Source organism: Desmodus rotundus, chromosome 12 (assembly GCF_022682495.2).
Source record: "Desmodus rotundus isolate HL8 chromosome 12, HLdesRot8A.1, whole genome shotgun sequence".
Taxonomy (NCBI): domain Eukaryota; kingdom Metazoa; phylum Chordata; class Mammalia; order Chiroptera; family Phyllostomidae; genus Desmodus; species Desmodus rotundus.
This window is the reverse complement of record NC_071398.1, coordinates 941203-964497: the sequence shown is the minus strand read 5'-3', so window position 1 is coordinate 964497 and position 23295 is coordinate 941203. Positions and strand designations below refer to the sequence as shown.

At 60.1% G+C, this 23295-nt stretch overlaps 1 protein-coding gene across 5 annotated transcripts in view; it reads right to left on the bottom strand.

Moving 5' to 3' along the window:
* The window catches only part of TSHZ3 (teashirt zinc finger homeobox 3), a 129634-nt gene that overhangs the window by 60114 nt on the left and 46225 nt on the right, over positions 1-23295 (bottom strand). For 3 of the 5 annotated variants that reach the window (XM_053914846.1, XM_053914847.2, XM_053914845.2), the window contains exon 3: positions 11351-14994. The exons of the other annotated variants lie outside the window; for them this stretch is intronic. In XM_053914846.1, coding sequence (XP_053770821.1) covers positions 11789-14994 — 3206 coding nt within the window. In that variant the 3' untranslated portion in view covers positions 11351-11788. Of the gene's footprint in view, positions 1-11350; positions 14995-23295 lie in introns of those variants that run through there. 5 annotated transcript variants of the gene reach the window in all.

Genomic DNA, 23295 nt, shown 5'->3' with positions numbered 1-23295 from the left:
GCAGGGCCGAGCGAGAGGGGCGGCGGCCGGGACGCAGGGGCAGCCGGGCCAGCAGGGCGGCCTCGGGGCGGCCGGCTGCCTCTCTCCAGGGAGGAGGAAGAGGCCCAGACTAGGCGTGCCGTGTTACTTCTTTTCATGGCAATGCTGAGAGTCTGCAAATGTCAGCATGCTAATGTGCTGTCACTCAGCGACATTATTGCATCCTTTCAAAAATGTGTTTCTTGCATCCTCAGTAGCGTGCTCCAAGCGTTCCCCAGCTCGGAGTGCTATAGATAGTGCGGCTCCTTTCACTCTGCCCGCCGCCAAAACGCAGAAACTATCACCGCCCGCCGCCCGCCCGCAGCCGAGTGTGCTGGTGGGTCTGGGGCCTCGGTTCCCGCGCACGGCACCCGAGAGGTCTCGTCTCTCTGCTCCCCTTCTGTCCCCGCCCTGCTAAGGCGCCCTGGGGCTTCTCTCCCCAGGGACGCGCAGAGATAAATTTAATAGAGATGTTTTGGCGAATCAGTCGTGGCTGCGTTCGTACATGAAGCCCGAGCCCTGCCTGTCTCCGAACCGGGCCGCCCCCATCCCGGTCCTCTCCTGTGGTGGCAAACTTACTTCAGAAATTCTGATGAAACACTTTGTAAATTTTGTTATTCTGTGATGATAATAAATCATTATAGCCTTAAACACTCCTCCAGCTCGGAGCCTCAGTCACAAATTATCTTGTCATTCTGACCAAAACATTCTCCAAAAAAGCTTGACAAGTGCTAAAACCCAGAACATGAAACCATGTGTTGTTGTGAAAGCAACATTCAGAAATGTCAATTAATTAGATTAAGAGGCTACTTTTAGCTTCGCTCGTGTTGCCAAATAACCCTTAAAATATGCACAGCAGTGGGATCTACCTCCGCAAGCAGCCCGTCTGTGCAAAGCAAGACAATGGGTCGGACGAATGGACAAAACGATCGTCCCTGTCAGGGGGCTGGAGAGAACAATCTAGAAGCGAACGTCTTGCTCCGTGTCCACAGTGTGCCTTCACGAGCTGTGTAAACTCCCACTCGCGAGCTCGAGCGGGCGCCCCCACCCCCTGGTCCTGGGAGACTGCGTGCAGACCGAGCGGGAGTCAGGCCTCTTTCCTGTGTCTCTGGTACCAAGATGGAGTTTTCATGTCTTTCTGTGCTTTTTTTTTTTTCTTAATTTCAATTTGCATTTTGAAGTTCACTTTGTAAAAAAAAAATATCGTGGAGAAATTATTTCAATGTTTTTATGCCTGTTTCTTGAAAATCTTATCTTTAAATAATCTATAGCCTCTGTTTTATTTACGCCGTAAACTGTTCCTATATTTTAATGGTCTGTTTGCTTTAAAAGGGGTTGTTGGTTTTAATAGCTCAGTTACTATCTTTGTAAACCCAACTCCTTCTGACGAAATTCACGCAGATCACCCCTGCCTGTGTGTGCAAGGCACATTCCAGCCCCTGAAAAGGAAATTTAAGCCAAATAAATGTTCTGCCCAAATTAAAATACATAAAATGAATAGTTAACTTGGACAGGAGCGGGTGGACGGAGCGGCTGGGCTGCGGACACGTGGGTGCTGGGAGAGCGAGCTGCCGGGCGGGGCCCCGGGGACAGGACCCAGGTGGGACGGCTCTCCTGCTCGCGCCTCGGGCAGCGGGCTGTGGGGCTGGCGCAGACGTGTTGGGCAAGCAGAAGCGGGGGGGCGGGAGGGGTGTGATGGCGTGGTTTAGGGTCGCGTGAGGGCCGTCCCTCGGGCTGGAGGGGCGCGTTTGAGAACTACAGCCCCTGCACCCTGGCCAGGACCCCGGGGCCCCCACCAGCTCTCCTGGGGGGACAGGGCCTGGAGACTCACCCCCAAGTTCCCATGGCAGCCGTACCCACGTTGATTCTATTATGAGCCACATGGAATCGGGCATTCCCTTTGCGACAGGGCACTTCCGTGGAGGAAGGGCGTGTCTGTGCCCACACAGAGCAATGGGGTTTGGGGAGTGGACACAGGACGGAAGACACTGAAGCTGGTGAGGTGGCATGCGGGTGTGGGAGATGCCCCTGCCCTCTCGGCCTTCGTAACCCGGCCACTGACGGCCCACGGCTGCCCAGCAGCGGGCGCGAGGGGCCCAGAGAGGCACGAAGACAAGCCGCCCACACAGCACCCCCCCCCCGGACCACAGTGTCCATCCTGCTGTCAAGGGCACGGTGTGTCCTGGGCCCGGGGACAGTGAATTTCCTGGGGGAGGGACTTCCCATGTGCGGCCATTTCCTGCATGATGTCATTTCGTGTGGGGCCCAGAGAGGCACAGATGGGGGGCTGTGCGGCCAGTGTGGGGTCCCCAATCCCCCCATTTCCTGCCTCCCCCTGCATGGTGCGTCCCAGGCCTCTCAGCCAGTCCCACTGTTTGTGGCAATGAGGCAATTAATGAGCCTTACAAAAGCCCGACGTTATCTCTGCAAGTAGATGAGTAATAAACACAGAAGTAAATAATTAAATAAGGAGAACGAAACAGGCGAGGGAGGCACCCAGGGCTCCCGTCGCCCTGGCCTCAGCAGCACAGGGCGGTCAGGGCGATGTAGGCAGGGGGCCTGGCCCCAGGGCCAGCCCTGTTGGGGACGTGGGTGTCAGCATGGCCACATCACGCCCCTCACTGGGAACGCTCCCGCTGGGCCCTGAGCCCACCGCAGTGACGGCTGCAGAGGGCAGGGTGAGACGGGACATGGTTGGCCCGGGGGCAGGCTCTGCCCACACCTCCTCACGTCCCTCATCTTCACTGTGACCGAACCTGCCAAAGGCGTCCCCGGTGCGCCTGGCTCTCTAGCCTGTGAGAGACGGCCGCGGTGCCCAGCCAGGGACAGGACTCCCAGGTGCCCGCTGCCTGACCCCTGGATGGGACTCCCAGGCACCTCCCTGCATGGTGCCACAGGGGTTCCCAGGGGCGTTCCTGTGTTGCCCACCATCTGTGCTTCCTGGGGTCGCCGTCCGTGAGGCGCCTGCCAGCGGACCCTCATGCCACACCCGCTCCTGGTGGAGCCCAGCCTGCAGGACGCTTGGGAGCCGCAGGGACGGGCTCTGAGCGCCAATGCCCCACCTGAAATGGTTGAGGATGTGGCCCCCAAGATGCCAGAAATCTAAGGCAAACCTCCCAATTCCCAAAGTTTGGCATGGAATTAAAGTTGTCTTTTTTTTCCCTAGTGTGGCCCAAACTGAACATTCTGCAGGTCACACTCAGTCCAGAGGCCCCTTTCTGCCAAGAAAACATTCACTGTTTGCATCAGGTGCCAGAGAGACCGGGACAGGGGATGGAGGTCCCTCTTTCTAGTAAATCCTGGTCTGTGGCCATCGCAGGGCGCAGGAGGTGGCAACAGATCGGGCCTGCAGCTTGCGGGCAGACACCCGACTCCATCCCGGGCCCTGGGCCCCCAGCGGGGCCTCAGAAGAGGGGAGGCAGGAGGTTCCCAAGGACAGCGGGTCACCCCAGGACCCTCCTGGCCCGGGGGTACCTGCAGGAATCCCGGAGTCCAGCTCCTAGTAGGTTCACCCCTGCCGGCCCCAGAAGACTGGGGCCCTTATTCAGCGGTGCACCTCGGCCTGCTAGGCGCTGCGCGTGGGCCTGCCGCCTCGAGGCACAGCCCGAGCTGCGTGGGACCACCTTCCTGAGGCCTCAGACAGGAGAGGCCGTGTCCTGCAGGGCCCCTCCCTGCAGCGTCTGCTCCCATCCCTCCGTCCGGGTCCGCCCGAGCCAGTCTCGCCCATTACCTTGCTCCACGCCGTCACCCAAACTCATTCTTCACTGGACGTGGTCGCTGCTTTGTCACTATTGTTTGCCTCCTTCCTCCAGCTGGACCCCAAGCTCCTTCGAGGCCAGGACGGGCCTCGGGCTGACACAGGACGGGCAGGGAGGGCTCTGCTCCACTCTGAGGGCTCGTGCTGTGGCGGGACCTCAGCAGGCCTTCAGAGGCGAGCTGACGTGGGACGGGACTCACTGCCCCTGGGGACGGTGCGGCGTCGAGGAGACCTTGATAGTGTCCCCCCCACAAGTCTCGAGCCCACAGAATCGTCTCCTGACTTCTCTCAGGACAGAACCACGGGTCCCACCTGTAACGGGAAGTCCCCCAGACCCCGTAGTTATGAGTTTCTGGGCACCTGGACACGCCGCCCCTGCCACCATCTGCTCGCGGAGCCTCAGCGGGCCGTCTCTGTTCCAGCACCCCCTGCCCCATCCTACAGCTCATCTCCCGATGGCAGAGAGAGAGGGACTGACTCTGGCGGACACCTCGCCAGCACAGCCATGCAGGGGCGGGGAGGGGCGGGGCCCTGCGGCTCACTCTGCTCTGTGACCACGACCCCGGGCCTGGGCCCCTGCTCCCTGGTTGACGCCACGCACAATGACAGCCTGCGAGGCAGGCGGGTCTGCACACGGTCAGACCTTGAGGAGCCCAGAAAGGCGGAGACGGGGTACCTGTCCTCGGCCCTCCTTCCCCTCCCGGCCCCACTCACCACCCCCAGGAGAGGCTGGGGCGTCAGGGAACCCGCGAGACTGGGGAACAGCAGGACCACCTGTAAGACCCCTTCCAGAACGACGACCCTTTTGGAGAGAGGGACTGAGTGTGGCGTCCGCAGGTGTCGGGGTTCATGCTCAGCCTGCATTTACACGGCCTCTGGAAACAGCAGCCTGGCTAAGCCCCAGTTCTCCAGAGCCCTGCCTGCCTCCCCCTGATGGCCGGGAGACATGGAGGAACATTCAGGTCCCTGTCGGGACGTGAGGACGATGCCCTGGGGTAGGAACAAGGTGGGCGAAGGCTGGCCTCTCTGGCTGTCCAACTATGAGGGTCCCCTGTGATCCCACCTGGGGCCTGGGCCACATCCCTGGCTTGGGAGGTGGGGCCTGCGTCTCCCCTCCGTGGCTGCCCATCCCAGCAGAGCCAGTGATGTGCCACTTAACCACAAGGCAGGGGTTCCCGGGACCCCGATTCAACGGGTCCAGGGCAGCTGAGCTGAGAGGGGATGAGTGTGCCATCACGAGAAGTGCCCTGTGGAAAAGCAGTCTCTTTCTCCCTCTCCCTCCCTCTCTCTCTCTCCCTCTCCCTCCCTCCCCCTCTCTCTCTCTCGCTCTCTCCCTCCCCCCTCTCTCTCTCCTCCTCACCCTCTCTCCCTCTCTCTCTCTCCTGCTCGCTCTCTCGTGGCCAGAGTGCCATCCCAGGCTGCGCCGCAGCCCTGCACACCATCCGACTGGGTTGCAGCCCAGCACGCTGTCACCGACTCGGTTTCATTAGGCGGCTGCTTCTCTGTCAGCCTAGCCAAGCAGAAGAACTCAAACACATGCACAAATTAAATCGACATCCAAACTCCACCAATATACAAAGCAATTTAAATGATATTCATTAGAGCGATGACAAGCCCTGATGTGGCTCCGGGGCCCGGTCCCTCGGCGTTCGCCGACCGGCTCCCTGGGCACCCAGGCGGAACCCCGGTGACCGCACCTCCGTGTGTAGCTGGGGAACGGGTCCTTCCTGCCACACCTGCCTCGCTCCCCAGCCCCCACCCCGTCACCTCGCCCGGCTCACCCAGCCCTGGCTGCCAGACGCAGGTGCAGCCATGAACCAGAGAGCCCCATGAAGGAAAATCAGCCACTCTGACTTCTTTTTTCCATAAATGCTGCAATTAAAACAGATTTCAGTTTCTCGTAATCCCGCTTCGCTGGCCTGGGAGAGCTCTAACTCACAGCTACGACGGCCGTAAACGTGTCCTTGAACCCTGCTGTGGGGAAGAAGTGATGGACGCGGGACGTCGAGATGCAGTGATTTTTAAAACTTAACCGTCCAAATTTAAAAAGTTGGTTCCAAAGTCCTATTTACACATTTCAATTTTTAAACACAGAGGGGCAGCCCCCCCTCCCCCGCCAGCCGCCACCGGAGCTGCAGGGGAGGCAACGAGCCAGGCCCGGGCCTGTGGGCCTGCGGGAGCAGGGCACCCCCAGGCCTCGTGTGGGGCGAGGAGCCACACCAGCCATAACCATGTCTGAGCCTCCCAGTCTCGGGGAAGGGTTCAAGTCCTCTTGGACCCAGAGACCGCCGTTAAGGGCAGTCGTTGTTGAGGACAGAGCAAGGTCAGGGTCACGTCCACAGGGCCTCTGGGTGTTGGCACTTACATCATCGCGGTCGGTCCCTGCGGCCCCGGATGCCACCTGCACCACTGCTGACAACTCTCGCTCAAGCTTACCTGTGCGCGTCCTCGGCTCCAGCCAGAGACGGCACCGCGAGGGGTACTGCCTGTGCCCACGCGGGAAAGACAGGGGCCCATGGCCCGGATGTGCCTTTGCTGTGGAGGCATGGGCTCCAACTCGGGGCCTTCCGCGCCGCTGGCCCATCGGCGCTCCGCAGCCACGGGAGCCGCCCACAGTGCTGCCCAGAGGAGGCTCCTGAGCACTTGGAGCGCGGCCAGGACAGCCGAGGAACTAAGACTGCACTTTATTGGAATGTGAGTGTCCACGTTCAGGCTGCTCCGCTGGACAGCTCGGGTCAGGCAGAGAACACAGGGCTTCCCGGGTCCCCGGCAGCTAATTGTGGGTGTTAATTGCCAGGAAGAGGTGCCCTTGCTTATCATCGCTGTTGTCAGCGGTGATTTATTAAGAGTATCTCCGCCCGGGACGTGGTACAAAGGTGGCAGAGCAGCTCCTCTGATCTCCTGTCATTAGAATTCAATTTTGAAGGACCAGGGGCAGGAGAGCTGACCCCAAAGAGCTGAGCCTCGAGAAGCCGCTAACTTTGATTGCGGTCCCTCCTAAGTCACCGCCACGCTACCCAGCAGTGTGCTGACACCAGACCGTTGGGCCAGGGACCAACACGTGGCAAGTCCACTGTGTAGGCTGAGCGGGGAAGGTGGTCCCAAATCAAAGGTGCTTTGTGATGTGTTGGACACCCTCAAAGCCCACCCACCGTGGGGCTGCTTGCCTTGAACCCCTCCCGGGAGTGGCCCCCCGGGTGTGTCCCTCACCTTGGGAACCTCGTGGAGTGCAGGGAAGGTCAGCACCTCCCTGGAAACCAAAGCTGGCACTCGGTCTCCCTGCCCCATGACACCGGGGCTGCAGCCCTCCCGGTGGAGAAGTGCCACACCGCCCAGGGAGGGCCAGGAGTTCTCTGCCGACAGACAGAGCACAGCCTCCCCGAGGAGTGAGGCTGCCCCACAGCCACCTGCAGCATGTTTTGCAAAGGCCAGGCACCCTGGGATGGCGTGGGCACAAGAGCGCACTGCCCCGTGGGGCACAAGCTCACCAATCAACCCCCCGGGGAGGGAAAGGGTTCGCGTTCCTAGCACCAAAAGAATAACTCTCCGGCAGAGTAAAAATGGTGATTTCTCCATTAGCTAATAGGATAATAGCTATTATTTTAAAGTTAAAGTATTTATTGTTAAAGAGTGGTGTTGGGCTGGCGTTTTCATTTCTAGGACTGCTTGCTTCCTAGAATACAAAGCGTGTTATTTTTGTGCTAAATACTCAACAGAATACGAGGCAACTGCAATTTTCCGATTTCAAAAGAGCCGGGCAGATGTATTTGGAAAAGCATCACTTGATTTTTCTCCAGGAGGTGACTGAGAGTCTGTGGAGAAGGCTCTCACACGTGCCCACTTTCCAGGAGGTGCCATCCTGCCGGCCACTGAGCCTCCGGTCTCCAGGGCGCTGCGGCCCTGGAGCCTGGCTCTCCCAAGCTTGGCAAGGGACAGGCCTCTCCTCTTTGCGAACATGTGGTCTCAGCAGGTCTGAGGAACAGGCAGCGGTCAGTCCAGTGCGGCACTGACGCCCACCCAGCACCACGGTCGTCCAGGGCCCTGAACTCGCTCGGGCCTCCCAGGGACCACCCTGCAGCTGAGCCCAGCACCGGGCGCCGTGCCTCCTCGGTGGCCGTCCGCGTTCTCCCCTTCGGCAGAACGAAGAGAGCCGAGGTGCCAGGGAGACGGGTCCTCATCGCAGCCAGCCCTCTCCAACTATGTAAGATTTGGTTAATTATAGAATTCTTGCTGCCTAAAACTTAAAGACGCATCCCTGGTATTTTCGCTCCACGCTGACTGCAGCGAGGAGCTGGGATGCGGCGTATTGATTTCTTGTTGTGAAGTGAGCTGTTCAAGCTCCATTGAAGGTTTTCATCTTGCACGTAGCCCTGAGCACATCAGAGCGCCATAAATTAGTTAAATTGCACGTTTATCACAAGCGTTACTTTAAGACACTGTGTAAATGTGATGGCTGGGGGATATGCGATAGGACTGCGACAAGCCCGGGCCTGGGTGGGGACAGGTCGGGCCGCCCGCACACCTGTGACCAGCCCCCCTTCCCTCGGCGCCATCCCGCCCCTTCCCGGGACCCAGGGAAAGCCCCACGTGGGTGGCTCGGGCCTCCCCGCACTCACGCACCCTGTCAGCGTCGCTGCCAGGCCGCTGCGTCGGCACCAGGCCCAGGGACAGCCACCGAGCGTCCCCATCTGCTGCGGGAGCAGCAGGCCCTCTGGCTCTTCTGCGTGGCCGTTGGCCTGTGATCTCTGGGCGACGTGGCCCCCCCGGCCTGCCCCTCCCCATGCTGGGGGGCTGGGAGACTGTCATGGTGCCAGGTGTGGTTTGCATTCCTCACAGGCACCCCCCCCACCCCAATGCCCAGCGCCATTTCCTCGCCTGGCCGTGATTCGGAGCAGCCCCCTCCTGGCTCTGAGTCCCGGGTGCTGCCCCCTCCACAGGGAATGCTTGCCTCTACACCCAGAAGCAAGAGTCCTGGCATCAACCCCAGGGAGGGGCGAGGAGGGGACAGGCCGCGGGACAGGCTCTCCCCCAAACTGCAGAGGGGGTTCCACCAGCCCCGCAAATCCCGTCCTCCTTCAAGCCACACGGACCCTGGCGGTGGTGGAAGTGTTGGCAGTTGACTCTGTTCGACACGGGACTCTGGATTCTGACAAACCGAGGCTACATTCAACCTGTGAAAACCAAGAGCAGAAGCCTGGGCTCCGGGAGGACAGGGTGCAGAGGCACAGGAGGGAGAGTGTCTCCACCCCGAGCCAGATGTGTGCCCGCAGCTCCACCCGGGTGAGGGCTCGTGAGGCTCAGAGGGGCCGGGCCACGGCAGCAGACAGGGGAAGGGGCAGGCGTAGCCGTGGGCAAAGCCTGCCCTGCCCTCCTACGGCACAAACCGCAGGGGTCACAGCCCACCAGTGCGGCCGCACCAGGAGCCAGGGCGCAGCCAGCCCAGAACCCCTATTCGCCAAAACCCCGTTTCAAACTCCAGTGCGTTTCTCTCTAAACACAGGAGAGAGGAGCTGCTGACAGGAACTGGAGCAGACAGAGATTTTGGACTCATCTTGACGAAAAGGGGCGGGATGGGGGGAGAAGTGGGCGTGCTGCCAACATCTCTGAAAGGGCTTAATTTAAATATCTAACACGGGTGTGTTTTTAAGGTGAGGTGTTTCATGCATCACGGGGCTGGAACACACCTCTCGTTCGTGTAATTCTAGGTTGGGAGCTATGATTCCGCATAACCACAGGAGTGGTTTGAATGCAGTAATAAAGGTATTTTACAATTTCACAGCGTTTTGTTGGCATGATTTGCCAGGACTAATAAAAGCTTGTGATTATCGCATAAACGCTCTCCCCACGCCTGCCTCTCGTGTGTGGCTTCAGTCCCCCCACGCCATCCTCGTTACCTGTGGGTGCCTTTGCGCGGGAGAGGAAGCTCTGACTCAGACGCCACCTGCCCGGCCGGGCTGTTTTCGGCCACTGGAAAACCCCACGTCAACAGGAAGGCGTGGCCCTGCCTGGACCCCTCCAAAGACCTGGCCCCCTCTGCCACCCTCCAGCCCGCACTCCTCGCTCTGGAAGGGAGACCGGAGCCCAGCCCCCGGCCAGTCACCAGGTGCGACCGGACGCCCGGCTGCCCTACCTGACAACGTCACTTCCCCAGAGAAGATCTGGCCTCACGCAAGTGTCTTCCTTTCTTTAAAAATTTAATTCTTGGGGGGAAGTCTGTCCCCACGGCCTCTGAGCGAGTGCTCCCTGCTCTCCAAACGCCAAAGTTCACTAAAAGTCCCCTGATTTACGGCCGCTTCCGCCTGCCAGCACCTGGCAGGCACGGCACCACCTCCGTCATGAACAGATCGCATACGACTTCAGTTTAATGTGCTCGTTAGTCGGAGCACATTGCAGACATAATTGTGAACGCAACACAAAATTATAGCAAAAAGACGATTTTAATGCTGCCGTAGAAAAAAGGGTTGTATGAAGAGTCACATAACGGCGGTTCATTGTCAACAATAGACGGGGCACACAGTGTCTCAGAGCGTCTGTGCTGTTCGCATGCCGGTATCTTACACTCGGGTTCTCCTCGGGTGTCAGCTGTCAGTTACTCCCGCAAATTAACTGCCAGAAATGGAGAGGAACGGGCTCACTCGGAGAGCGGTAACCACGGGTTACCTTTCATAAGCCTAAAGATAAAGCTGCAGTGTGGGATCTTGGGAGAATAATTAGGAGAAGAAAACAGAAAGTTACCGTTTGAAACGAAAGGCGTCCCGCAAACGGACGAGCAGCCGAGAGGCCGACAGAGAGGTGGGAGCGGCCGGTCACAGGTGCCGCGGGACTCGAGCGAAGTGTTACAGTACAAACATTTTAAAGGCTTTGTCAATGTTTAGGAAATACAGTACAAGTTCTCTCTCTCTCTTTTTTTTTTTGTTCTTTTTTTTTTTCATTTTCAAATAGACTTAACCCTTTGAGCACTGAGTTTATTTTGAGCATTCTTTGATTTCTAATAAATACCTTTAAAAACGATGTGCAAAATAGTTACGATTGCTGCCGTGGGCGCCGTGCGGCCTCGGTTACTCAGACTGCTCAGACTGCTCAGAACAAATGGTGATGTGGTGCCAATAAATATGTATAGTTCAAACGCGAACCTCTGCCAATACAGGTGTGCTGTGTAGCAAAACAAACAGTCGTACTTTGCTTTCAGATACTGTTTCTGTATACTTCATAAATGCTATCTGTGGTTTCTTCTGTATAATTTACAATGTTTGCATGTAAAAAACAAAACCCAAAGACCTTAAAAAAAGGGAAAAGAAAGAGACACTGTCCACAGGCACGGCCGATGCCCAGAGCATAGCAGGTACATAAAACACTGTTGCTATAAATGCAGGAGAAAAGGTCCTTGAACCACAATCACGTTTTCCATAAGAGAGTCTGAAATCTATACAATATATACATCTATGTTTCAATGTGAAAATAATATTCTTTTAAGTTTCAAGGCGTGTTATACCCCTGCAGACCTGCATAAGTGGAGGTTCATATTATTAATTATAACGAAGCTGGTAAGGAGTTTAAAAAACAGAGCTTCCTACATTATTATAATTTTATTTTATTTTTTAACCAAATGAATGCAAAAGTGCTTCAAAGTACTCAGAGGGCTAAAGATGAAAGGGTGAGAAGTGCCCAGCGCGCCGCAGTCACAGGGCGGGCCGCGCCGGGCTCGGTATCAACGCTTAATCAGACGGTCTGTTAATGCATGCACCGCGGAGCGCCGGGCGCTCGCGACGAAACCCCATGTACACAAAGTCCCAAACACTGAGCACCGCGCCTCGACCTTCAGGTTCACCAGTAACAACAGCTGATTACGCACCTCCATCAACCACTTGACAGCCACACAAAACAGTCCAGCCCAGAGAGGCGCTCCGCAGGGAAGGAGGGACCGTGCCGAGGCCGAGGCCGGGCAGGGGGGCCTGAAGGTGCCTGCCGCCGTCTCCCTCCCAGCGAACTACAGACGCCTCGCCCAAGCCGATGCTACTGCTTCTCCAGCTCAGACACGTACAGAAGGTGGTCCTCCGGGGACTTGCCGTGCGTCTTGCTCAGGTGCAGTTTCACCGCGTGCTTGCTCGCAAAGGTCCGGTTGCACAGCTTGCACTGGTAGGAGGTGCCCAGGTCCTCCTCGGGGGAGGACGTCACCGACTTCTCCGAGGGCGACTTGGTTTGTGCTCTCTGACTGCTGAGCTGTTCGGTGGACAGTTTGGACAGGTCCCGGAGCCGGAAGCCCAGGTGAGACTCCAGGTGGCTGATGTACGTGGAAGGCGTCCTGATCTGCGACGCACAGTCGTTGCAGAAGAACACGGGGTGGCCCGTGTCCAAGTTTTTGAGGAACTTGGTCCCGCCTGTCCTTCGGAGCTGGTACTTCACGTTGGCCAGCCAGTGGCTGATGGTGGTCATGGAGAGCCCCGTGAACCTGGAGATGTGCATGCGCTCCTGCGGGCTCAGGTCCGACATGATGAACTTGCCCTCCGCGGTCTGCCGCAGGCTGGCGGCGAACTGGGCCTGCAGGATCAGCAGGTGCTGCGGGTTCCAGTTGGACTGGCGGCCCTTCCTCTTCTGCGCGGGCGTCGCCTCCTCCGCCTCCTCCAGAGTCGCCCCGTCAATGTCAGACTTCTCCGAGACGCTGGAGGGGGTGGAGGACTTGGACGTGTGGCTCTCTGTCAAGTTCTTCAGCATGTCGGATATGTCTGACAAGGCGTTCTCGCGGAGCGGCGAGCTTGACATGAACGACGCCACGGCAGACGTCTTTGCTGTTGTCACCGTGGACGAGGAGGTTGCAGGGGACGTGGACGTGGGTGACAGAAGCACTGACCCCACCGAGCAGCCTTTGTCGCTCTTGCCCTTCGTCAGGTCTATGGGCTGGTCGTGGCTGGCATGGTAGAGGTAGCGGTCCAGGTGGTCCGCCTTCCTGGGCTGCAGGGCCGGCGGCGTGGCCAGGGCCGCCTTCTCGGCCAGGCTGTTGCTCATCTTGAAGAGCATGCTCATGGGGTCCAGCGCGGGCAGGGAGGGCTTGGCGGCCTTGCCCAGGTGGATGTTCATGACCGACTGCAGGGCGCTCAGCGGGTTCACGAACGGCTGCTCCGGGGGGTGGTCCGTGATGATGGCAGTGCTGCTGCTCAGGCTGCTGGCCACGGGCTGGCCCAGCTCCTGGCCGTTCTCCACGGGCTCCGCGGGGGGGCTCCCCTCCTTGCCGCCGTCCCGTGCAGGGCTGGGGCTGTGCTCCTGGCTCTGGAAGCCCCTGTCACCGGATGCCTCCATCTTGATGGGCTCGCTGCCGTCGCTGCTGCAGGGGGACGGGGTGGCCCGCTTGGGCGGGGACAGCTTGCCCTCTGGCTCCTTCATCTTCTCCTCGACCTTGGCCACTTTCTCCGTGACTTTTTTCACCAGCTCCTCCATGGCGTGGAAGTTGGTCTTGGGCACGGGTGAGGTCTGGCTGCCAGGCGAGGAGACCAGGGTCTGGCTTTTTGTGGGGGACAGGATCTCGCTGCTGCTGAACATGGGCTTCAGGGGTGCGCCCTTCCCTGCAGAGCCCAAGGACAGCTTCATCATGTTGGGGAGCTGGTAGGCGGCATGGATGCTGGGGTAGCCCCCCCAGCTGGGGGTGCCGTTCTGGGCCTTGTTGATGGCGGATGTCACGGTGTTCTCGAGGGACTTGAGGATGTCCAGCCCCCCCTTGGGACTCTCCTCTAAGTCATTTTCCGTCAAATAGTGGTACTTGGAGGGGACATCATACTTGCCTTCCTCCTCACAGGGCTTCTCCTTGTCCTTGGGCTTCTCGTCGGGCACTGCTCTCTCCTTGTCCACTTCCTTCCTGACCTCCACGTTCAGCTTGGGGGAGGCGCTGGCCGGCGTGTGGGAGGGCGATGCGAAGGTGGTGGCCGCCAGGGGCACGGACTGCACCTTCTCGTCCAGCAGGGCGGTGACGGTGGGCGTGACGGGTGTCTCCAGGATGGGCTTCCCCTTCTTCATGGCCGAGTTCGTGACCTTGATGAAGTGGCCAGTGACCATCATGTGGGCCGTGAGCTCCTGCAGGGAGTCGTGGGAGCTGCCGCACTCCATGCACTTGAGGATCTGGGACTTGCGGGCCTCGAAGTGCCAGGCGTAGCTGGCGCCGTTCTGGTGGCCGTAGCGGTTGTTGGGAGTGATGTAGGGGTTGGCGTTCTTCTGGAGCGCGTCGTGCGTGTCGGCCAGCGTGGCCCTAGGCGTCCCGCCCGTGGAGTCCGGGGAGCTGGGTGGCTCCGGCTCCAGGGGAGCTTTCCTCCGGGCGGCGGGGAGGGTTTTGGCTGCGACGGGCGTGACGGGCTCCTTCAGAGGCACTTTCTGGTAGTGTTTCGTCTTGATCATGTGGACGCTCAGGTCCTGCAGGGACTCGAAGGAGTGGCCGCAGTACATGCACTTGAGCACCTTCTGCGCGTCCTCCTTGCCCTCCATCTCCAGCAGCGAGCGCTTGCGTGGCTTGGACCAGCGCTTGGGGTTGTTGTTGTCGGCCTCGTGGTTGTCGTCGCGGTAGTGGCCCGTCTCGTTCATGTGCACCGTCAGCTCCACCAGCGTGTCGTAGGCGGCGCTGCAGTCCCGGCAGCGGAACTTGCTGGCGCCCGTGAAGATGGAGCCGTAGAGCTTGCTGCTCTGGCGGTACAGCTGCACCGTGCTGAAGAGGCTGGGCTCGGGCAGGGCCCGGCTCGGCGGCGCCTGCTGCAGCGTCTTGGCCACGGCGCTCTGGTGCCAGTCGAAGCTGCCGCTCCCGCAGCTGCTGCCGCTGCTGCTGCTGCTGCTGCTGCTGCCGGGGTGCTTCTCTGAGGACGGCTGGTGCAGGTTGAGGCTGAGGTTGGACCAGTAGGAGTTGGACAGGAAGTTGTTGTACACGGCCTTCATCTGCTCCAGGCTGTCCGACACGGTCGTGTCCTCCAGCGCCACCGCCCCCTCCTTGGTCTCCTCCTCGTTCTTGATGGAGCCACTTTCAAAGTCAGCCATGCGGTCACTGGCCTCGCTGATGTGCGACTCGCTGTCTAGGTCGTGGCTGGAGAACTCGGCAGTCGGTGAGTTCTGGTAGCTGGCGCAGGTCTTGCTGAGCTCCTTCTCGGGGCACGCGTACTTGGCCGAGGGCTCCCCATCTGCCGCGCTCTCTTCCGGGTCTAGGTCTTCCTCCACCAGGGCGGCAGCCTTTAGCTCATCGGAAACATAGGCTGTCGTGGTGGCGGGTGAGAAGGTGGGGCAGATGCGACAGAAAGAAGAGAAACCGGGGGAAGAAGAGAAAGAAAAGAAAGCGTTAGTGGGTGTCGGCCTTACCTGAAATATTTTCTCAGCTCCCAGGAAAATGCAGCAAAGCCGATGGGCACATTTATTTGTAAAATTAAATAGTTACAATGTGGTGTTTCTTTGGAGTACAAAAAAATATCTGCTCTTCAAACATAATTTGCCACCTTATTCTTCTCAAGGGGCAACAGCTTGAAATTAAAACTAAATTTGAAATTAATGAAGCACATTCTGGAGGTGGCATTCATTTCTAAAGTAATAAATTACTTGTATCAACCTCAGAGACAGCAGTTCCTGTCTGTCAATTAATATGTCTTATGCTTCTCCTACCCCTAATGCATTTCTTAACAGACAGATTCACAATTTAAATTAAGCAAGCATTTTTTACTCATTACATTTTTGAGGCTCAATCTTTAATAAATATAAAGGACAAAAACATCAATAAAATTTTTACGAAGTAGAAAGAAAGTACACCAATTGAAATAAATTAAAAATGAGACTTTGTGGGTTTTTCTCTTCCTTCCATCAGGAAAAGCAGGTCTCCTAAAGGCTTGGCGCGCATGTCCCCTCCAGAGACGGCGGGGGAGACTCCGGCCGCCGCCCCCAGCCCCGGCGCTGCGCCCGCGTCCACTCGGCCGTGCCCAGCCACCCGCAGGCACACTGTCCACGCAGGACGGAGTCGGAGGGGGTTCGGGACCGTTGGTACGCACCACTCACTCCCGCTGTGTAAATATATACAAGACCTTCCTGTGGACCTTACAAATGTCAAAGTGTTTGCTCTTTAGACTACTTTGTCAATATTTACTCAGCGTCAGCTTCACGGGCGTCCGACAGGGGCCCTGCCTTCTGGAAGCAGCAGGCCGGACGCACGCCCAGTGTGCACATCCCGGGCAGGTGGAGGGCAGGGCCGAGCGGCTGCGGGCTCCCGAGGCACAACGCCCAGGGACGCGGGCCCCGGGGACACACGTGCTCACGGAACAGTGCGACTTCCCTGGTGTCCAGTGACTTAGGTCATTCCTGCGTGCAGCTTGCCTGGCACCGACCACAGAGCCGGGCTGGTGAGGACGGGACACGGTGGCACCGCCCGTGCACGGGCCCCGGAGGTGGAGCTGACTCCGCGGCAGCAGCCCTGTGCTGAGCCACCATTTCAAGCCAGAGGAGGAGAGAGAGCGTTTGCCTGCTCCCCACAGCTGTTTGCGTCAGAGGGCCGTGCGGAAGGAAGTGAGCTGGGGCTGGGACGCTGCAGCGCGAGCTGCACGGCGGGTTGGAACCAAACACAGACTCTTGGAAAAGAAAAAGCAGCTTTATCTGTGGGACTCACGCCCATAACTGAAGATTCACCCTAGATGAATTTCCCACCAGGAAACAGCGCCGTTGACTCAAACAAACGAGGACCCTCAGACACACTTCCACCCGCTCAGGAGGGCTCCCCTGCCCCTCCCTGCGCCCTCCCTGCGCGCCAGGCCTCCCACGCTGAGACCACAGTGGCATCGCAACACGATGGGACAGCAGCCCAGGGACACGCGTTTGCACCAGCCTTGGTGGCAGGGGCATTCTGCTCGCGGGCAAGTGGGAGCAGGAGCCACAAGTGTCCCTTACGAGTGACAGAGACAGCGCCGTGGCATCAGAGGCGTGGTGTGCTGAGCGGAGCCGCACGTTTGAGGCCACGCACTGAGAAATGGCAAATTCAAGTGGCCGACAACGACGAGCTCGGTCCCCCGGGCCAGGGTGCAAGGGGACAGGGGACACGGTGCCAGCCTGGGGCTGCCTGGCTGGCTGCATCGGGGCAGGAACTGCATGCCCCAGGAAAGGAAGGGAAGGAGGAACATGCGGCGGCGTCTCGTGGTCCCCTCCCTCAGCCCACAGCACGAACTGGACACCTGGCTCACACACCCCAGAGAGCTGGCCGGCGTGTCAGGAGGGAGGGTGACCCAAGGCGAGGGTTGCCTGGAACTGCCTCTGTCTGACCTCAAGAGTCCAGCACCCCGGGGTCTCCTCTCTATCCTGGCAAAGCGGGCACACAGAGCAGACGGGTCCCAGCGTCCAGAAGGGCTACACTCCTCCTGGAGCCTGGCCTGTGAACAGGGGTGGGTCTCAGCACTCTTCTCCTGGAGGTGCCCACGACACAGGCTGTGGACACTCTGCTCCCACTGTAGCCCCCAGAACAAGTCAGGGAGAGGCAGGAATCCAGACACAGCCCCCCAACAGCTGCTACAGGGGACGCCAGGCAGCCAGAAGCAGCAGGCCATGGGTGGACATGAAAGACCCCGGTGTGCATGAAGGCCCCCAGCTAAGGAAAAGCCTAGTGGCTCCCCTGGCCCACCTCCCACCCAGGAGTGAGTGGCTCCCAGAGCAGGGACCAGAGGCCGGCCCACAGCACGGGGCGCTCAGCAGGCTGTCAGAGTGCCCACAACCCCCACCCTGCTGGCTTGCCCAGCCCCCTGCAGCCAGCCCCAATGTGCTGGGTAGAGCACACCACAGGGTCGGGGTGTGGCCAGCCTGAGGACCGTGGAGGAAATTAACATTGAAAGGAAAGGAAGGCCGAGCTCCCTGGAGGGAATGAAGCCCGAAGCCCGCTCTGAGGAAGATGACAATGCTGGGTGCCCAGAGGCCACGGGTGCTGGGAGCCCTGGCCCCGCCCCACCAGCACCCTGGCCCTGGCACGTTCTCCGAGGCTCCACTGCAGCCTTCTCGCACACGCCGGACAGCGGCCTCTCCACCCACGCAGGTGGCCACTGCCCTCCAGACCTGTCGGTGACAGGGTTCCCATTGGCTCTTCCCTCCACGTGCAGTGCAGACAAAGGGGAACCCCGCCCCCCCGAACATCCTATCCACTCTGGATCGCTGAGCTGCAGGAGGTTGTGGGAAAGGACGAAAGACAGGGGCAGCGGGGACGAGGAGACAGAGGTGCACCCATCTTGTGGGTCCTGGCTGCGTACCCACACCTGTGGGAGTGCCACCCCTGGAGCAGCCGTAGCTCCCTCCTCTGGGCCTCTGCCCACCCCCCATACACACACACACACACACAGACCAGGGGGCGTTGCACGGTCCATCCTTCATCCTTCCTCCTTCTCTGTGTCACGGTTTTCCCGGGGAAAGGGGCGGCACACGGGCCCCTGTCCCTTCCCCCCAAGGTAGTTCTTCATGACATTCAGCACCATGTCACCCCATCTGCTCTGCTCTGGACCAAGGAGCAGTGTCCCTGGTGACAAAGGAGGGAGAGCTCTGGCCCCTGGCACAGATCGTGTCCTGGGCAGGGCTGGGAGGGCAGAGGAGACGGGGGCACAGAGGGGGTGAACTGGGGGGTCAGGGGCTGGCAAGCAGCAGTCCCCAGCGTGCTGCCTTCAGGGGACTGTCCTCCGTGGGAGTGCGCAGCCTTGGGAGGCGTTGCTCTGGGAGCCATCCCTCGAACCCTGGCTCCTCTCTCATGTCTGTGCGTCCCTGTCTGAGTTCCCCAAAGCCAAAGGCCCATTCTCCGTCCTCACAGTTCTGCACTTAGTAGGTGAGCAACTCACACTCATTGTCTGCTTGGCAGAGAGGTCGGCTGGAGGTGAAGCCAGGCAGTGAGGTGCCCGCTACCAGCCTCTGAAATAGGGCCTGCCCCTTCTCTCCACGCCCCCCTCACCAGACAGAACCAGTCGCCCGCACCTCTTGCCCCTCCTCGGGGAAGCCGTGCCCCAGCCCCAGCCCCTCGCACCCCTCCTGCACAGAGAACCCCTCGGGGTCACTGTCAGTCAGAGGGACAGCGGGGATGCCCCAGGGCCCCACAGAGCCATCCCGAGGGCGCTGCCTTAGACTGAGGGGTGCCCCAGCTGGGAGACCCTGGGCCAGGGCTGCCGCCCTGCCGGGTGCCGCTCATGGCACTGTGAGATCGGCCTTGCGTCTCTGAGCTCCGCCCTGACACCAGGATTGCGTCTCTGAGCTCCCCCCGACACCAGGAGTCCGTAGAAGCCAGGACTTTGTGAGGAGGGGGCCCAGACTGTCCCTGAGCTGAAAGGGCCAGAGCGGCACGATCCCACCGAAAGCAAGTGCACCAAGACACAGTCACATTCAAAGCAGTCGTCGCAGACAGACCTTCAGATAACATAGGGCGAGCAAGTACTCAGTTTGGCGACTACCCGAGTCACCTCTGTGCTTCAGGCAGAGCCAGGGCCCAGCCGCGCCCCTGGGGGTGGAGGCCAACACCCCACGCACCTGCTATCGGGCACAGCACAGCTTCCGGAGGCAGGCGAGTCCTGGCCAGAGGGGCGAGGGGAGCGGAGGCTGCTGTGGGCCCCCTTCTCTTCCTGAGCTCGGTACCCGTCCCAGCTCCCTGCCCACGCGGAGTGAGGAATCTAAGGTCTGAACCTCTTTCCCATATCCTTCCTTGTCTGTTATTCCACAAAATTCACAAGGTCGACCCTACCTTACAGTGGTTCTAATAACTTAGAAGGATAACTTTGCCCAGAGAACAGAGCCTCTCTCCTCGGCAGAATTTCAGACAGCAGCTGGGTGAGCCCTCAGAGGCAGAGGGTGTGCTTGGGTGGCTCAGACCACACGTGAGCATGGTCAGCCCCGCTGATGGCTGAGAAGAAGCTGTGACTTAGACAGCGCCAGCTCCGGAGCACGGGCTCTCCCGGAGGAAGGACGGACTGACCCTCCCCGGCTCACTTGCAGTCCCCGTGAGGTGCTGTGGAGCCACGGGGAAGCCCTGCCTACCTGCAGTGACCTCTCGGGACCCTGGAGGGGAGGCTCCAGGCGACAGCAGGACTGTGCTCGGGGAGCGGGTAATGGGGGGCTCTCAGGAGAAAGGGGTCAGGACTGATATGGCAGAGGGGCAAACACTTCACCAAGCCATCGACCCACCCACCCACCGAAACAGCCACACCCATCCCTTCGCTCAGCCAGCCAGCCGGCCCCCAAACCCATCCCTGCATCTAGACCGTATCTGACACTAAACCCACCCTCTCGGTGCTCAGAGCGCAGAAGGAGTAGTTATCGATGTGAACAGCTCAGAGTCACCGTCAGGAAGGCTGTGGCTCCACAGGCCGCAGGGTGGGAGAGGCTCATGCCCCCACCAGCTCCTCGGTCGACGCTCCGAGCCCAGCGTAGCCCAGCCGCACCCCACCTTCCATCTGCCACCCTCTGCAGCACCCCTTCTCCAGCCTCGTGTGGTCTCTGCTGTTTCCTCTGCATCACGCCCACTGCACCATTTCCCCGTCCCCTGCCCTGCCCGCCAGCACCCTGCCCGGCCACCTCCCCCCGGAGCCCTCCCCACCTGCCTCTCTGAAAGGGCCCTCCTCAGGCTCAGCGAGGAGACAGTGGACGGACAGGCCTCCCTAAGTTCTGAATTCTAGAGGAACGTGAGGAGTGACTAGTGACATCTCGTGTGCCCGGCCCTTCGTGCGCTCGTCTCCCCCGGTTTTCACCCTGGTCTCCACACACATCGCCAGGCCCGGCCCGGCGGGCCAGGCTTCCACCCGCCCCGCACACCGCCTGCCTGTCCACACTCTGTAACTCCCGGCCGAGGTCGCACGGCTGGGCAGATGCTGCCTGGTGCGGGAGCCACCGCAGACTGAAGTCCCCTGGCCTCCTCCACACTCCCTGGCACAGGGCAGAGCAACCCTGGGAGCCCTCCCTCCTGCCTCGCCCCGGGCACCTCGCTCCCATGTCACAGGACAGAGACACTGGGCAGACCAGCAAGGCCCTTCGTCCCGTGACTACAGGGGGGACTGAAAAGAGGAGGCTCGCAGCACCTCAGAGACGCCTGGCCTTCCCTCACGGCGCAGAGCACCACCCCGGAGCCCCTGCCCGAGGCCCACAGCCCTGCCCGAGGCCCCCTGGGGTCTAGCCCGCCCACACCCAGCCTGCACCTACTCGGGCCTGCCGGTCCCCCTGCAACCCCGCCTGAAGGACGAGGCCACACCCCAGAAAGGGAGGGGTCTTCCCAGCTAGTTTGAAGAAATGAAGTTCAAATGTTTTATAACTTTGGCTGGCATATAAAAATACCCATTGATTTCAACTTCATTTCTATCAAAACAGATCTCCCCAAACCCACATGCGAACGAGGCCTGTTGGCTGGTTGGCGTCACACACACCACAGGCTCCCTTTCGGACGCCCGGCCTCGCTGCCCCATGCGGACACTCCGATGGCTGTGTCCTGTCCAGACTCAAGGACCCTCAGGCCTCACCATCCTCGAGCGACGGTGGGGAGAGGAAAACAAACATTAGACAGCAAACCATGAGAGTGGCACTGGGGCTGCGCGGTTAGCGTGGCGCTCGTCGCAGTCACCTTGGGGAGGGTAATGGGGAGCCTGCACCAAACCGGAAACGGGCCGCACTGCTTGCCCAAGGAGGGATCCATACCACAGGAAAACCCACGCCCGTGCAGAAAGGTCCACGTTTAAGGGTGTTTGGGCATCCTGTCTCATAACTCCAAAACAGTGGACAAACACCCTCAGGTGCATCCACACCGTGAAGTAATTAATGCGTGGTGACTCACGGGAAGTTCAGAGAGCAGCACCGAGCCGGCAGAGGAGTGGAGCCACAGAAACGTGCTCTCGCATTATGGTGTGAGCCCCACCGCCACCACGAGACCTGTCTGGCAAGGCTGGCCGAAGCCGCCCCAACACATGTCCCGGGACACAGCCACCCTCCCCGGACACCTGCTGGCAGGAGTGCCCCCGCCTCCCACCGGAGACCTGGATGCTCTCCGGCACGTCGCTCACTGTGGCCGAGGACTGGGACGGCCCCACGTCCCTCAGTGGTGCCCGATGGCATGCAGTGCAAACGAACAAACCGTTACCCCGCCCACTGGAGGAACCCTGCAAGCACACACAATGTAGCGGGAACGACGCCATAAAGAAAACACACAGACTGTTCCAATCCCTGCAAATATATGTCAAAGTCGGGCAAAGCCAGCCTGTGGTGTCCTGGGGGCGGCTGGGGAGGCGGCTCCAGGGATGCCTGGGTGCTGGCGGCGGTCCCCTTCTGGGTCGGGGCCCTGGCCACGTGAACGTGTCCACCTGGAGAAAGTCCATCCACCTGCCCACTTCCTTTTGCAGGCTGACCTTCTGTGTCTTCTACTGAAGGGAACGCTCCCTTTGAAAAGGACGAGGTAAATCTGTGAATTCCGACGTGGAAGCCTGTCAGACACATTGTCGCCTGGTGCCTGGGGCGGCTGTGCGCTGGGCTGTGTGGCAGGCGCCCCGGAGGGGGACCCTCACTTAGATGTGGGCGCTGTTCTCGGGGCGCAGGAGGGGACACCCTGGCTGGGAGGGAGGGGCTCTCCCCTTGCGGCTCACGCACTGAGGCACAGCGTGTGAGTGCGGGGGGCGGGCATCTCAAAAGCATCAAAGAGAAGGTGTTTCCATGAAGCAAAGCGCCTGCCGTGGGGACAGCATGCACATGAACGGGGGGCAGGGGGGGGGCGCTCCTGTGCCCGACGGACCTGGATACAAAGGCACCTGCCTCAGGCAGCTCTGACGGGCACCCACAGGCCTGCGGGAAGGTCTGCCTTGGCTTCCTTCTGCCTGCTGGCATTCGGGGGATGCGGCGGGTCCCGACGGGCTGTGGGAAAACTGGGACCTGAGGGGACTTTGTGCTGACACCGTGGGGTGTGGGAGCCACTTTTCCTCCAGCCTCAGAGGCTGCTGGGTAGCTGGCACTTTGCTGCGGGGACCCAAGCGCACGGGGCCTGGTGCCAGCACACAGGTGCGCCGTCCCTTCCTCCAGGTTCGGGGCTGGTTTCTGAGGGGCCAGCGTCGAGGTGGGTCCCGTCCGCTCAGGGCCCCCATCCGCACGGCACAGCCTGCAATCGCCCGTCTGACTCTGCCAGGCCCCTGAGCTGGGCTTGGGGGCTGCTGTGAGAGTGACGGGCAAGGGCTCTTGTGAGGTCTGCAAGGCAGCCTCTGGGCTCCGCCCCTCTACCGTGGTCAGGGAGCAGAGGACAGCCACGCACGTGGGGTGTTCCCTCCTCCTCCCCCGCCCCTTCCTAGCACCAAGCAGGAGTCAATATAGGTGTTCAGGAAACACCCAGACCTGGGGGGGCACTCGAACGAGGGACGTGTCCCCGGCTGCCACTTGCTTTCTGGCGTTCCCTGCGCCCCGGTGGACCCTGACGGCCGAGGAACTGTACCTCTGAAACAGCCACGAGACCCACGTGGGTCAGCAGCACTTCCTGAGGCAGGTGAGCGGGGCAGAGCCGAGTGGAGCACCCTGTGGCCTCCTGGGTAACTGCCACTCCTCAGTGA